The sequence below is a fragment of the Equus caballus genome, chromosome 5 (genome assembly GCF_041296265.1).
Source record: "Equus caballus isolate H_3958 breed thoroughbred chromosome 5, TB-T2T, whole genome shotgun sequence".
Lineage (NCBI taxonomy): Eukaryota > Metazoa > Chordata > Mammalia > Perissodactyla > Equidae > Equus > Equus caballus.
The window spans coordinates 45,127,661-45,143,249 of NC_091688.1; the positions used below are offsets into that span (position 1 = coordinate 45,127,661).

Below are 15,589 nucleotides of genomic sequence, written 5' to 3' on the forward strand. Positions count from 1 at the left end.
TACTTGAGGATCAAATCAATGATAGGGGTTATGCCAGAAGCCTAGCTCTTAGTTTTGTTTATATAATTTTTCCGGTGAAACCTGGTTGGTTTTTTTGTCTGTGAATGCATGTGTGTGTGCCTGTGTATTACAGAGAGATTGTATTTGTGATCACTGTTGGACATTGTTACCGTGATTTACTCTTTGATTTTTTTTGTTATAGAATAGCGTATGTGGATATCATTTTCTTTCCAGATTGGGAGCAGTGTGTGAGAATGATATTCCCTTGTTTTGTTCTTGTTCAAACTGTACATCCTTGGTCTCTACAGAGATTTATTGGCAAATGCTTTCTATGTTCGGATTATGTTACTTTATAATGAATGTTGGCCTTGCTTTTATGTTGACCTTTGTGCTGTAAATTACTTTTTCTTTATTCTAACAGATGGCTTTGTAGAGTTACAGGCAAGGTTCCTCTCGGTATTTTCATTTTCCTCTCTCTTCTGTGCATCTGTTTTGTTCTGTTTCCTTTCCCCTTTCCTTTCCTTTCTTCTTTCTTCTCTCTTTCCTTCCTTCTTTCTTTTTATTTTAATTTTAGCTTAGTTCATTAATTCTGTTTTTAGGTCGGATGATGAGCAGAGCTCTGCGGATAAAGAGAGACTCGCCAGGTAGGAGAACAGTGTCTTTCAGCATGATGAAGCAGATGCTGCTGCTTTTTCTATCCTTTTTCTTACTTGCTCTCTTCTTCCCCTTTCTCTGTGTTTTTCCTTATCTGTGACAAGAGAGGACAAGATTTTTTAGAAGTTTTTAACAGGAACCTTGGCTTCCCCCATCAGAAAGGGGATGAGTTGAGGGAACTTTACTTAGGTTTTAAGAAATTGCTATTAGTTTATAATTTTCTCTTTTCCTTTTTATCTCAGCACCAAGTTTCACAGAATAAAAAGCTTTTAGAGACAAGGCAGCTGTGCCACGTGGTGCTTTAGCAGAGAAATACTCTTTTATCAGAAAACTAAGACGTATATCCATGTTTGCAAGTAGTTCTGGTCCTTAGGCCTCTCAAAAATTTGCTACACACCTCTCCAGAAGGCTCACTCTTATTTTCCTATGTAGATTCACAGCATAGATTACCGTGTCACAGCAGTACTGGTGTTGCTTTAGTGGTTAAATCTTTTGTAGTTTCCTGGAAAAGTTTTAGCAGCTTTGATGTGGCTGTTTAAAAGATTAGCCTTCTGGACTTCAGTGTCAGAAATCTGTCATATACTAGGAAGATGGGTGCTTTAAGTTTGAGAGTAGAATTTTATGTTTCTCAGGCAAAGTAACTAAACATGGACCTATGTGGTGAGACCTTTTTCCCATTTGGAAAGGAGACTCTAGAGTTCTCTTTGGAGACTGGTTGTTGCTAAGGTAGAAATACTGCAGAGGAAATGTTGTGCCCATATTTTTCTGCTTTCTATGATTTGGGATGACTCAGTAGCAGAAAGATCATTGATACCAACACCTATTTTTACTGCCCCCCACCCCCCACCCCCCATCCCCCATCATTACCTCTCTTAGCTGGGCCACAAGCTCATTTTGCTGCCATTTCAACTCATGCCTCCTACTAACTCACTCTTCAGAAAACTGATTTGGCCTGGTATGGTGGGAAGAGCATTGCATTCATTGGGAATGAGGGCAGCCCTTGCAAAAGCCACTTAATTAACTGCTTGACCTTAGTTTGTTCTTCTCATTAAAAGAGAGATTTATGTTAGATTAGCTGTTTTATTTTTTCTTTTTGTTTTGACAAAGAACTTTTGTTCAGGTAGGATCCTTAAGTGGTAAGAGAAGTAAATAAAAAAGATAAAAGCAAAGCTGCTCAAGTAGAAGCAGAAATGTCGTATGTTGTTTGGTTTTCTCCTTGAGGCATCCCCATGGAAGACACTGAGGAACTATTGAGCTTTTCAGAAATCCAGTTTGAATACTACTGGATTATTATTTTTAACAATGATATCATTCTGTCTTGATTTTGAGGAAGTCAGTATTGGAGATGTGATCTACTTACCCTGGTGAGATCCACATTGTCTGTTTCAGGCCTTTACATATCTTCCTCCCCATTTCAATTCCACTCTCCAATTCACTTTGTCCCAAACTGGGGACCCATAAGGGACCTCTGGTAAATGGTATCTTATAATCTCTTGAGCTCAGTGCACTGGCACCACACTCAGATGGAGCAGATATAACTTTGTGCACTAGTGGGACAAATAAAACTTTAGAATCTTCCAGTTCTGCCTCGTGGTGTTGAGAATAAGAGAGAGGCTTAGAACAACATTTTATAAACCAAGTGAATCTATACCATCAATTCTTGTATCAGCTGTTGACCAACATAATTGTGTTGGAAAAAATTGGATATTTTATGTTTTCAGCCTTTAAAAAGTTGAATTAGTAAACACAGAGCCCCAGCCAAGCTATTATTTGTCTTTCAGGAACTTAAGTGAATAAAATCAACATTTTTTTTTTTTTTTGAGAATGATTAGCCCTGAGCTAACATCTGCCACCAATTCTCCTCTCTTTTGCTGAGGAAGACTGGCCCTGAGCTAACATCTGTGCCTGTCTTCCTCTACTTTACGTGTAGGTTGCCTGACGCAGCATAGCTTGACAAGCGGTGCATAGGTTTGCACCTGGGATCTGAACTGGCGAACCTCGGGCTGCCGAAGCAGAATGTGTGAACTTAACCACTGCACCACTGGGCCAGCCCCTAAATCAACATTTTTTAAGACTATCATTTCTTAAAATATCTTTTGTTCTGAGGGAGTAGTAATTCACATAGGAAGTGAAGTTTCAGGAGATAGAGGGAATTGCTGGGATCTCCTTATTCTCTGTCTGCCTTGTTAGTTTCTATTCCATGCTTGTTCTGCATGAGAAGGTTGGCAAACCTTCCTCTAACTTCTGAGACTTAAGCATCCCTAAATCTAAATACCACATTTCTTTAGCAGCTCAGTTGGTATCAATATCAGTCTCTCTGCTCCCAAATGGCCAGATATGACCACCTGCATGGGGTTTCTCCTCTCTCTCTCCATGCAGGGAAAATCATAGTGAAATTGAACGGCGGCGACGGAACAAGATGACAGCCTACATCACAGAACTCTCAGACATGGTACCCACCTGTAGTGCCCTGGCTCGAAAACCAGACAAGCTAACCATCTTACGCATGGCGGTTTCTCATATGAAGTCCTTGCGAGGAACTGGCAACACATCCACTGATGGCACCTACAAACCATCCTTCCTCACTGATCAGGTCTCTGGGATGTACAGCTCAGAGAGTCTAGAATCTGTTGAAAGTTTTAATCTTTTTGGAGTAATGACCATAATTCTGAATAGTGCATTATATTGGGAGTCAAAGCAGAGCTGAGTCTGTAGATTGTTTAAAAGACAAGAATTCATTTCTTAAGGAAAAATTCTGACTATGGAAAAGTGAATTTTGATCCCTGTCTATAACATTTATTAGCATTGGAACAATGAGAAGTAGAGAAGGCTTGTGAAAACTATCTAGCAAGCTTATAGGTATTTTAGAACTTCACTCATGAATACAGCCTACAAGGTGAAAGAAGAAGACTGGAATCACAGGGAGAAGAGATGGCTATGTCCATGGAGCCGCTTTTCTTCGTTGGCTTTAGGGTTATAGAAGATGAAAGAAATCTATTTCTTATTCCTGAAGCAGTTTCCAGTTTTAGTGATAAAAGGAGTCTAACAGGCAGTCATTGTTGCTTAGAGATGTGGTCTGTTACATTTGAGGCACTATGAGAAATATAGAAAAGACAAAAACATTTCCAGCCTTTCAGAAACTCAGTCTGAATATGAATATGTGAGTGGCAGGATGCACACATAAGTGAAAATGATAAAATGCATACAGAGAAGAAATGCCTTTTTAAAAACTTAGTTTATATGGGACTAGATAGATATATATTGGAAGGATGGCTGAAGTGAATAGAGTGTCCAGGCCTGAGTGAGAATGATCAGCAAACACTTCTAAGAGTAAGGAAGCCATGCTCTGTTTTGATTATTAAAAATAACACATGGTTATTGAAGAAAACTTGGAAAATACAGGAAGTATAAGGAAGAAAAAAATTGACCTGTAATACCACCCTTTTATTCAAAAGATAAGAAGGAAGGAAGGAATGTGGTTTGGAGGAAAGCAGTAAGAAGAATTTTCCAAATAGGATGGTCTATATGAAAGCACAGAGAGCACAGATTTTGTATATGTGTACGTTGAAATAGTTAATCAATTTGTCCTAACAGTACACATGCAGATATTGATTCAACAGACTCCAGTTATACACCTTTTGTGGGATAACTAGGTGCTTTGTGCTGAGAGAAATATAAAGAATAGTAAGAGATAGTCACTGATGGAAACAGACATGTAAATAAATAAATCATGATATAAACACAGAATCAGTTCTATAATAGAGGTGCAATAGTAAATTCTTTATAAGTGCAAATATGGAAACAAAGAATAGGGGAGAATCTTGTAAATATTGGGAATAATTTGAGCAAAAGCCTAGTGAGAATGATTGGGTTATTCAAGGAAAATTAGATAGTTGAGCATGCCTTGGGAGATAATAGGAAGCTAGGCTTGGACCTGATGATGGAATATTTAGGTGTTATGTTAAATAATTTAGGTTTTAATTTTTAGGCAATGAGGAGCCATCAAAAATGTATTAGTAGATGTGATAGCATTTTAAGCGTCAATTGGAGAGAGTGAAAGCAGGGAAACCACTTCATTAGTCTTGGCATAAGATGACTATGACAGTGACATAGTATTGGAAAATAGAATTGATAAAGCTGAGTTATCACTGGAGTGTGGGAGAGAGTAGTTAGATTTTGAGATTTGTAGCCTGAGAGGAAGGTGATACTGTTAAGTGAGAAAGGGAATACTGGAAGAGCACAGAGTATTGTTTTTTAGGGGGGAGATAACGACAGGTTTTGAGATACTGAAATTCAGTTTCTGGTAGAACATCTATTTGGAAATGTTTAACAGATAACTTGGAATTCAGGTCTGCTTAAAGCTCAGGAAAAAAAAATTAGGCAAGTCTAGAGATGTAGACTTGGGTATCTTTTCATAGTGAGAGGGAGTGAATATGATTTCTCAGGGAGAGAGTATGGTATAAGTCGAGACGAGAACTTAAGATAGAACCTTAGAAATGCCTACCTTAAGACTTAAACAGAGGAAAGGGAGCCTGAAGCAGAGAAGAGACATTTAGGAAGGATGCAGAAGTTGGAGTGTGGTGTCGTAGAAGCTAGGGGAAAATAAAAGTTAAAGGATAAAATGGACAATGTTGTCATATTCTGCAGAGAGATTGAGTAAAATGATAAAGACCCAGGAAAGGGGACTTGAATTGGGAGTAAGGAAGACATTAGTAACCTGAAAAAAACAGGAATGCAGTGGTTTAGAGTGAAGATTGCAGGGGGATTGAGAAATAAATGAAAGATAAGAGAATAGAGCCAGTGACTATAACATTACTCTTAGTATAGGCTTGGGACTTAAAAAGAGGGATGAGTTGGGCAAAGTTGAGGGAAGATTTGTGTGGACTTGAAAAAACTTGAACATATTAATAGATCTGAAGGGAAAGAGAAAAAATGGGAATATTTGTAGAACACATCTTAAAAAGAGACCAGAGGGGGTGAGATCAAGAACTCAATTATTGTTAATGATAAGCCTTTTTATTCCCCATCTTGAGTCATGAGGTAAAGAGGAGGAGGTGGATACTGACATAGAGACATTGAGGAAATATCTATTGGAAAAAACTGTCTTGTTAGTGAACGTAATTACATTTAGAGTGCAAAGCTGTAGCTTTGGATCAGGCAGGAGCCAGCAACTGCTTATGGAGAGATACATATGGCCTGAAGAGTCTTACTTCTTTCCATGAATAATACTATGTGGTTTTTCAGAGTTCAGTATTAACTTTTATTCTCTTCCTTGGGCAGGAGCTGAAACATTTGATCTTGGAGGCAGCAGATGGCTTTCTGTTTATTGTTTCATGTGAGACAGGCCGGGTGGTATATGTCTCTGACTCAGTGACCCCTGTTTTGAACCAGCCACAATCTGAATGGTTTGGTAGCACACTCTATGATCAGGTGCACCCGGATGATGTGGACAAACTTCGTGAGCAGCTTTCCACTTCGGAAAATGCCCTGACAGGTATGAGTTATGTGGATGGAAAATGGGAATTCCTTCCTTCTTTTTTTTTCTGAGACAGATGAGTTGTTTTAGCTCTTAAATTTGTTCATTGAATCTGACAGGGCTTCTAGAATTTCCTCCTTTAATGAATATAATCAGTTCTTTTTATCCACATTCAGATAATACACTTTGTAGTTCATCCTTAGAAAATGTTTCCTTAGTGACAATGCTCATATAAAAGTTTACTTTAATCTTAATATTAGTGTAGATAGTAAAAGACAAACCTACAATAAACTTTTTCCATTCTAAAAGAATTAAATTATCCATGTTTCTGTCTCATTTGTGTGGGTAATTACGTGGTATTTTTCCTACATGCTTGTGCTTGGTTTTGGCTTTGTACCGGGTTCTATGAGAGTAGATTTTTATTTTAGAGGGGAGTAGTTGTCAGTCAGTGTAAAGTTTCTTTCCTTCGTTTTTTTTTTTTTTGTATCTGTACTATTTTTCTGTCTTGTTTTTGTTTTTGATTTTTTTTTGCCCCTCTATTTTAATGTTCTTCAGTCCTTTTGTCAGAGTTTGGCTAAAGGAAACAAGTCACATCTGCTCCTAAGCAACTCTGGAAAAAATTTTAAAGTGGAAGCAGACCAAAACTGGTAATTAAAATAAAATGACAAAAAGTCCATTACGGTCATATGAAAGTTGTTATTTAGTTTCCCCCTCTTTTATGTTTTTATGGATTTCGTTTTTCTAGTTCTTCTTTTCCCCAAAAGTTGCCTTTGATTTCTATATAATAAAGGGAGGAACAGTTTTGGCTTCAGATAGATGTGTGTTCCTATAGCATATGAGATTATTTGTTTTTAAACCAATGATGTTCACTCTGTGTGTGTGTGTGTTTACATGCATGTGTATAAAAATAATTAGACCCAAGAATATAGCCTTGCGTCTTGCTTGCCAACATTACTTTCCACTCGTGCCTTCCCTTGCGCAAGGTTATTTTCAGTGCTGCCTTTGAATTTAAGAGTAAGATTCATTGGTAGGAATTGAGGCATTTTAGGCTTGACAAAAATCCATCCCCTGCTTGGCATATTTTGTTATAAGCAAGGAGATTGGAGCGCATGAACAGGGTGGTTACTTATCTTTGCCTCAAGTACCTCTCCCCCCTCTTCACCACACACAAGCATGCACTCTAGACTGCTCTTCACATTCTTCTTCAGGGCGTATCCTTGATCTGAAGACTGGAACAGTGAAAAAGGAAGGTCAGCAGTCTTCCATGAGGATGTGTATGGGCTCAAGGAGATCGTTTATTTGCCGCATGAGGTGGGTGCCAGGCTGTGGATTGTGATGTGACATAGGAAGGATTAAGAGCTGAGGGTTTGATGTCTGGTCAGAGGAGTTAAACTTTTAAATCCAAGCTCCAGTTGGAGTAAATTTAACTCTCAAGACCCACATGGGTTGTAACACAGAATCAAGTGTTTGATAAAGGAAGTAACATTTACTGAATGCCTCCTATGCCAGACATTGTGATAGGTGCTTTATGTCTGTTATCTCATTTCCCCCAACTGCCCTATAGGGTAGAATTCATAGTTACTGTTTTGCTGATGAAAAAAACAGATGCAAAGAAATTAACCTCCTAGGATTACATAGATAATGTCTGATACAGGATTTTATTTTAATCCATAATCAGACCCCAAACCCTGTATTTTTTCCCAGTATATCACAAGACAACATCCATATACTCAGACCATTTTGGCATTGATTTTTTGTGGAAATTTGAGACTTTCTTATATCTTTTGGTTAGTATTTAGTGTTTATAAATTATATACTGTATATTTTAGAATTCTGAAGAAAGGATACTTTCTGTGGTACTTTCTACACAGGTAGAAATGACATCTCTTAAAATCACAAAATAAGTTCAGGTTGTATAATGAAAATTGACTACATTGTACTGACAAGATGATTATTATAAATAATGAGTAGGACATTATGAAAGGTTTCCTGGGAGAGTTACAAAATTGAATATTACGTGGCTTAGTAGTTTAGAGTAGCTTCTAGACCTAGACTACTGATTTGCCACTTCCTATCTTCTGAGACTTTGAGCAGATTAAATCACTACTTTATGTTTTGATTTCATCTTCTAATATTGGGAGTTATATTAATATCAAGCTTATAAAGTTGTGAGGATAAGATGAATAAATATATGTAAAGATGCTTAGAATAGTACATGGCACATATTAAATTCTATGTAAGTTTTGTCTATTATTTTTATTTTAAACGAGAGGGAAAGTAGAGAGGATGGGAGAGAGTGTCCCAATATGTGGACATGGCTAACGCAAAGATATATGCAGGAGAAAGATAAATAGTAAGAAAATGTAGCAAATAGATTGGCTTACAGTATAGAGCTGGAGTCAGCAAACCACAATTCTTTATTTGTAAATAAGGTTTTATTGAAACATAGCCATCCCCATTTGTTTACATATTGTCTGTGGCTGCTTTCATGCTATAATGGCAGAGTTGACTAGTTGGAACAGATTGTGTGGCCCACAAAGCTGAAAATACTTACTGTCTAGTCTTTTAGAGAAAAAGCATATTGATCCCTAATGTAGAGAATCTCTGCATTTGAAGAGCATGTGGAACATTTTGACTTCAAATTCTAGGACAGTCATAAGTTTTAGAAATACCAAACTTGACTTCTCCATCCCTCCTTGTTAGGAGCATTGTTACCAGTTTTCTTTGTCTAGTTGTATCCAGAGTCTATCATCTGGCAGTTAACAGATAAGTACTTTAATAGCGCAGCTTAATTGCTTTTAATCTCTCTGTTCATTGAAACAGGTGTGGCAATAGCTCTGTGGACCCAGTCTCCATGAACAGACTGAGCTTTGTGAGGAACAGATGCAGGTGAGATCCTAGGCACTGAAAAACCAAAGGGATGGCCAAGTTCCTGTGAAGATCGTCACTTCTTCGACTATTTTACTGTAGTACTTCCTTGAGCAACCCTCGCTCTCATCCCTCACCTCCCAGTTACTTTTTTTTCCTGGCAGTATTTTCTAAAGCTTCTTTTGCTCATCCTGTTTAAGGAAGTTGCCTTGTCACTTTACCTACTTTCTTCCTCTTGCAGTACCTTTTATTTGCATTACTTTGGCAAGGGAGAAAAATATGGTGGTCACTTTTGGGTGGGAAAGGTCCAAGTACAGTTATCTTGTTTTCTAAACACCCAGGAGGCTAAAGTTAAAGGTGGTAAGCCAGCATTGCCTTTTAAGTGGTACTGGGTAGGTTTTCTCCTTACGCTTGTAATTCTTCTAGGAATGGACTTGGCTCTGTGAAGGATGGGGAACCTCACTTCGTAGTGGTCCACTGCACAGGCTACATCAAAGCATGGCCCCCAGCAGGTATGGAAGTTGGATAGTGATTTCTCCCTTGGTGCAGCAGATTCCTCACAGGATCAGAGAAAGTTAGCTAACGTTTATCGTGTACCTGGTATATGCAGCGTACTTTGGTATAAATTGTAAGAAAATAGGAAAGAAAAAGCAGACTCCTTCCCTTCCCTTATGGAGCTTATATTCCAGTTGGGGAGATGGATATGGATTACTCAGACTTAAAAATGATTCCATGTTGGCTGTGTCACAGAATGTAGTTTTTAAATGTGCAAATTCATGATAATGTATACTGAATACTGTGTTCTACACCAGGTATTTGTGTGCAAAGAAACAGTTGGCACTGAAGGTGGTTAATTTAAGCAAGCTTTCTAAAGTAGGAGCAAGACTTTGAGGGAGAAGAGGGAAATGGCTTAACTGTAGTGACTTATAAAGGGGATATTCTCTGCAAAGGCTTTAATTCAGGTTGTGAGCAAATTAGCTTTACTAGAACTTGACGTCAAACAGGGAATGTGAGAAAGGTGATTGGGGTGCGAAGATAAGCCTTTTAAACTGGTTTGTCAGAATTTACAAATGTTAGCAACTTTATTCTCTGCTGGATGGGTATGACTGGGAAGTGGGGGGTGGTGCAGGGAGACAGAAACTAGGAGAAAAGAGAGGCAAGATGGTGTAATGGTGTATTTTGGTAAGAAATTAAACTTTGGATTTGGAAAAACCTGCATTTAATTCTGGCATTGTTTTTTACTAGCAGTATAACTTTGTGTTAAGTTGCTTGCTCTTTATTTAAAAAACCTCAGTTTTCTCATTTATAATTTGTATAATACAGCCCATATGGAATTATTGTAAGGATTAGATTTAATGTAAGAAAAGTACCCAGGCCAGTGTCTGGCATATGGTAGGTACCCAATAAATGGTACTTAAATATAATCAAGGAAAGTTAATTTTAAGCAGTAATGACATTTGCACTTTTTAGTTTATATACTGTATAAACCATATACTTAAGGAATACATGGTCTTTCATACTTTTTTTATTTTTAAGATTGGCACCTGAGCTAACAACTGTTGCTGATCTTCTTTTTTCTGTCCTTTTTCTTCCCCCCTGCTTTTTCTCCCCCAATCCCCCCAGTACATAGTTGTATATTTTTAGTTGTGGGTCCTCTTAGTTGTGGCATGTGGGACGCCACCTCAATGTGGCCTGATGAGTGTTACCATGTCCGCGCCCAGGATCTGAACCGGTGAAACCCCGGGTCGCCAAAGGCGGAGTGCACGAACTTAACCACTCGGCCACGGGACCGGCCTCCTCATACTTCTTTATAGTTCTCAAGGAAGTAATAGTTTTCTTGGTAAAAAGAAGGTAACTATGCAAAGAGTAGAGAGAAAATACAGTCTTCTTCCCTTTCCTCATAAAACATTGAAACATTAGCTTCCCTCTTTTCCAAAGGACATAAATAACGATTGGTGTTTGATTTAATTTAAATTTTGGTGGTTTGCTTATTTTAAAAGTCACTGGTACAACCAGCCCTGATGGTCTAGTGATTTAAGTTCTGCACTAACTGCTTTGGTGGCCCGGGTTCACTTCCTGGTCATGTAACCACACCACCCGTTTGTCAGTTGCCATGCTGTGGTGGGGGCCTAGAAGAACTAGAATGACTTACAACTAGGATATATACAACTATTTACTGGGGCTTTGGGGAGGGGGAAAACAAAAAAAAGTCACAGGTTGGGCACGATGTCTGTTCTCTGCCTATGATATAGTCATAGAATGAATGGCTGTCTTCACGTGTGTTTAGTTTGGCCAGCATAGTTTTTTAGAATACTTCAGGTGGGACCTGTACTCTGTACTTTATCACAATTGATATGGGTAAAATATATGAATTAATATATATAAAAATACTTAAAACAGTACCTGGCATGTATGGTAAATTCTATGTAGTTATTTACTTTTATTTTTATCTTTTAGCACTCTCTATTGTTTTGTACCTAGCCTCTTCATACTTACATGTATTTTAAATATTTACCTACCTGATTTTTTAAGGCAGTTCAGTTTGAGATCCCTATTTAACCTTTTAACTTCACCTTCCTGAAGGTGTCTCCCTCCCAGATGATGACCCAGAGGCTGGCCAGGGGAGCAAGTTTTGCCTAGTGGCCATTGGCAGACTGCAGGCAAGTGTGAATTTTCCACACCCATATCATCCCTTTTCAATGAGAACAAATCTCCTTCAGGACTTGTTTGTGTTACTTTTCTTTTATTCTCTGAGTACAAGTGAAGAATTGTATAAAATTGCAAATATTTGAAGGAATATGGCATTTGTGGTTAACATTACTTCTCTTGGATTTAGCAGAAGCTGAAGAGGATGAGAGGGAGGCAGATCTTTTCTGGTTATCTTTCATATTTTTACCTTTACAGGGCTGACTTTTCTATTTCCAACTAATTTCTTTTGCTCCTATGCAAAAGAAGAGAGATCTTTTCATTTTATCATTACATGACTAACAATAGAGAAGTGAAATTATTTTGATTTTTCTCATAAAAATAGATAAGTTTCGTGGTTACTTGGCGCTATAATTTTCCAATCTGAACAATGAACATAGTGTAGGTAAATGAAAGTAGGTGGGTTTTGGGTTGAATGAATTTTCATCTTTCTTTACAAAGTTGGTAAAGAGTACATGTGTAGGAGTGCGGCTAGATCTCATGCCTTCTCTGATTGTGATTTTCATTTTTTCTTTTCCAGATGAGATGTGAAAGTTCAAAAATTCTTTTTTTTAAATTTTATTTTTTTTTAATTGCAGTAACATTGGATTATAACATTATATAGCTTTCAGATGTACATCATAATATATTTCGAATTCTGTGTAGATTACATCATGTTCACCACCCAAAAACTAGTTATAGTCCATCCCCTCACATGTGAGCCTAATCTCCCCTTTTGCCCTCCCCGCTAGAAATTCTTAAAACTGGGAACCTCATGTCTGTACAAATGACCATGAGGAAATAGGAAATACATCTGTAAAGAATGGTGTCTTTTTAATCTCATTTTTATCTCTTTTCTTTCAGGTAACTAGTTCTCCCAACTGTACAGATATGAGTAATGTTTGTCAACCAACAGAGTTCATCTCTCGACACAACATTGAGGGAATCTTCACTTTTGTAGATCACCGCTGTGTGGCTACTGTTGGCTACCAACCACAGGTGAAGAGCTGGAGCTGTTACACCACTGATACTTAGGCCTCTGTTTTCCTGTGGCTCTGCTGAGATTATTTAATCATGTAATTCCAGAGATAGCCAAAACATGTCAGCCCCAGCTCAGAAAAGGAGATGATCTTATTCTATCAATAGCTAAATTTATTCTCAGCTTCCTGCTAAGGTTGTCATCTGATCTAGAAAAATATGGCTTGTGAAATTAAGTGGGAACAGCAGGTACAAATATTTATTTATTTTTATTATTGATGTTAATGCAGATTTTATTTAGATTGCTCATTCAGCAGACTGGGTAACTATACCCAAGTTGAGAAATAAGTCATCGTATAAACTTTCAAAACTATAATGGCCAGGAGGGACTTCTGGCTCTGGCTGTGTGAAGAAGTTAGTGAAAAACAGGTCTTGAAGAAGAAGAAGAACGTTAGAGGACTTAATGCTACTTGATTCAATACCTCTTATGAAGCTGTTATTATGAAGACAGCGTGGTATTGGTGTAAAGATAGATACATGATCAGTAGACCAGAATAGAGTCTCTGCTCACATTTATGGTCAATTGATTTTCAACAAAGATGCCAAGACCGTTCAGTGGGGAAAAGAAGTCTTTCCAACAAATGGTGATGGAAAAATTGGATATCCATATGAAAAAAAAAGAAAAAAAGAATTTAGACTCTTAACTCACACCATACCCAAAAATCAACTTAAAGATGTGAATATGTAAGAGCTAAAGTTATAAAACTTCTTGGAGAAAATCTTTGTGATCTTGAATTAGACAAAGATTTCTTATATGACACTAAAAGCATGATTTACAAAAGAAAAAAATGGTAAATTGGATTGCATCAAAATTTGCCTCTTAAAAGGACGGTATTAAGAAAGTGAAAAGACCAGCCACACACTGGGAGAAAATATTCGCAAATCATATATCTGAAAAAGAATTTGTGTCCAGAATATATAAAGAACTCTTATAACTCACTAAGATAAACAGCCAGTAAAAAGGGGCACAAGATTTGAATAGACATTTCACCAAAGAAGAAATATGAATGGCAAAGAAAAAGATGCTCATCATTATTAGTCATTAGGAAAGTGCAAATTAAAACCACAATGAGATACCAATATATGCCCACTAGAATGGCTGTAATCAAAAAGTGTTAGCAAGAATGTGGAGAAACTGAAACCTTCATACATTGTTGGCAGACATGTAAAATGGTATAGCCACTTTGGAAAAACATTTTGGCAGTTTCCTAAAAAGTTAAATATATAACTTACCATACAACCTAGCAATTCTCCTAGGTGTTTATCCAAGAGAAATGAAAATATATGTTCACACAAAGATTTATATACAAATGTTCATAGCTGTATTACTCATAATGGCCCAAAAGTAGAAATAGTCTAAATGTCCATGAACTAGTGAATGGATACACAAACTGGTATATTCATATGAGAATACTGCTGAGCAATGAAAAGGAATATACCATTGATACATGCAACACCATAGATGAACTTCAAGAATATTATGTTAAATGAAAGAAGACAGGTCCAAAAGGCTGCATATTGTATATGATTCCATTTATATGAAATTTCTAGAAAAGGCAATACTAAAGAAGCAGAAAGCAGATCAATGGTTGGCTAGGGGGTTGGGAGCAGGGATTGACTACAAACAGGCACAGGAGAACTTTGCAGAGCAGTGGACATGTTCTAAAACTGGGTTGTAGTAATAGTTGCACAACTGTTCAAATAAATAGAGATCATCAAATTGTTCACTTAGAATGAGTGAATTATATATATGTAAATTATACCTCAAATATGTGAAAAATGCAGTTATTTAAAATAAATGTATTATATTCTGAAAAAGAAAAATGCTCTAGATGCCAGTTGCTTAGCAGATTGCATCTTCTTGTATTTCTTTTCTTTTTTCTTTTTTTTTTTTACCTCCACACTTATCTATAATCCTAGGGTAAAGACAGGAGAAATAAAGTCCAAGTCCTCGGCTGATGGGCCAGGAAAGTTAGATGATCATAGAAGTGTCAATCTTACTCTTCTTTTTCGCTTTTAGGAACTCTTAGGAAAGAATATTGTAGAATTCTGTCACCCTGAAGACCAGCAGCTTCTAAGAGACAGCTTCCAACAGGTAACTTTTTTCCCTAGTTTGGGTCAAAATAATATTTTTATCTAGTATCTATTAGCACATTCATTCCACAAATACTTATTGACCACTGATTGAGTACTGTGGCAGACACTACGTTTTACATTCTTTAGTACTTAACCTGTATTTTTAAGGAACAGAAAAGGACCAGTACTTTGAAGCTATGGATAATGTCCAAGGTACTTTCGTTTGGCTTTGGCTGCTCACTGTTTTGTGTCCAACTAGCTGTATCCAAGGGGCTGTCTTTAAAGTATTTAAAATATTCTAGGCTTCACTGAACTGTGGATAGTAGTAGAAAAGCTCATTTCACAGTTCTTTTATAGATAGGTGAGAGTTGATTCTTAATTTTAAGCTGACTCTTAATTATAATTTTCAGGCCGTAAATCCTGAAAGTGTCTGGTGAGTTTAATTTCAGGACAGACTTGGCTTTAGCTAGCAGTTCTTCCTTTATGTTAGACTAGTTAATTTTCCTCTTTAAGCCTCACAGGTGTCCGTACTGATACAATGGTTATAATGATGGTACTTTAGAAGACACTTGGGAAGAGTAAATAAGGTAATGCATTTAAAGCACATAGCCCAACTTGTAGAGGAAATCAGACAATGGCAGTGAAAAGTCTCTCCCTGTGTCCTAAGTCCTCAGCATCACCACTTCCATCCACTCAGCTGTAGCTCACAGGAGAATCATATTTTGTGTGTGTGTTGTCTCAGAAAAACTATTCTGACTTCTGTTGAAACCATTGAAAGCTAAGGACGTAGAC

At 37.3% G+C, this 15,589-nt stretch overlaps 1 protein-coding gene across 8 annotated transcripts in view; it reads left to right on the top strand.

The window, feature by feature from the left end:
- The window catches only part of ARNT (aryl hydrocarbon receptor nuclear translocator), a 62,932-nt gene that overhangs the window by 36,980 nt on the left and 10,363 nt on the right, over positions 1–15,589 (top strand). For 4 of the 8 annotated variants that reach the window (XM_070268307.1, XM_023641234.2, XM_023641232.2 and 1 more), the window contains exons 5-13: positions 600–644; positions 3,034–3,247; positions 5,935–6,148; positions 7,339–7,441; positions 8,954–9,019; positions 9,425–9,510; positions 11,582–11,658; positions 12,548–12,682; positions 14,742–14,816. In XM_070268307.1, the coding sequence (XP_070124408.1) occupies positions 600–644; positions 3,034–3,247; positions 5,935–6,148; positions 7,339–7,441; positions 8,954–9,019; positions 9,425–9,510; positions 11,582–11,658; positions 12,548–12,682; positions 14,742–14,816 (1,015 nt within the window). The remainder of the gene's footprint in view (positions 1–599; positions 645–3,033; positions 3,248–5,934; positions 6,149–7,338; positions 7,442–8,953; positions 9,020–9,424; positions 9,511–11,581; positions 11,659–12,547; positions 12,683–14,741; positions 14,817–15,589) is intronic. The other 4 variants (XM_070268308.1, XM_023641237.2, XM_023641235.2 and 1 more) reach the window with 1 other exon arrangement.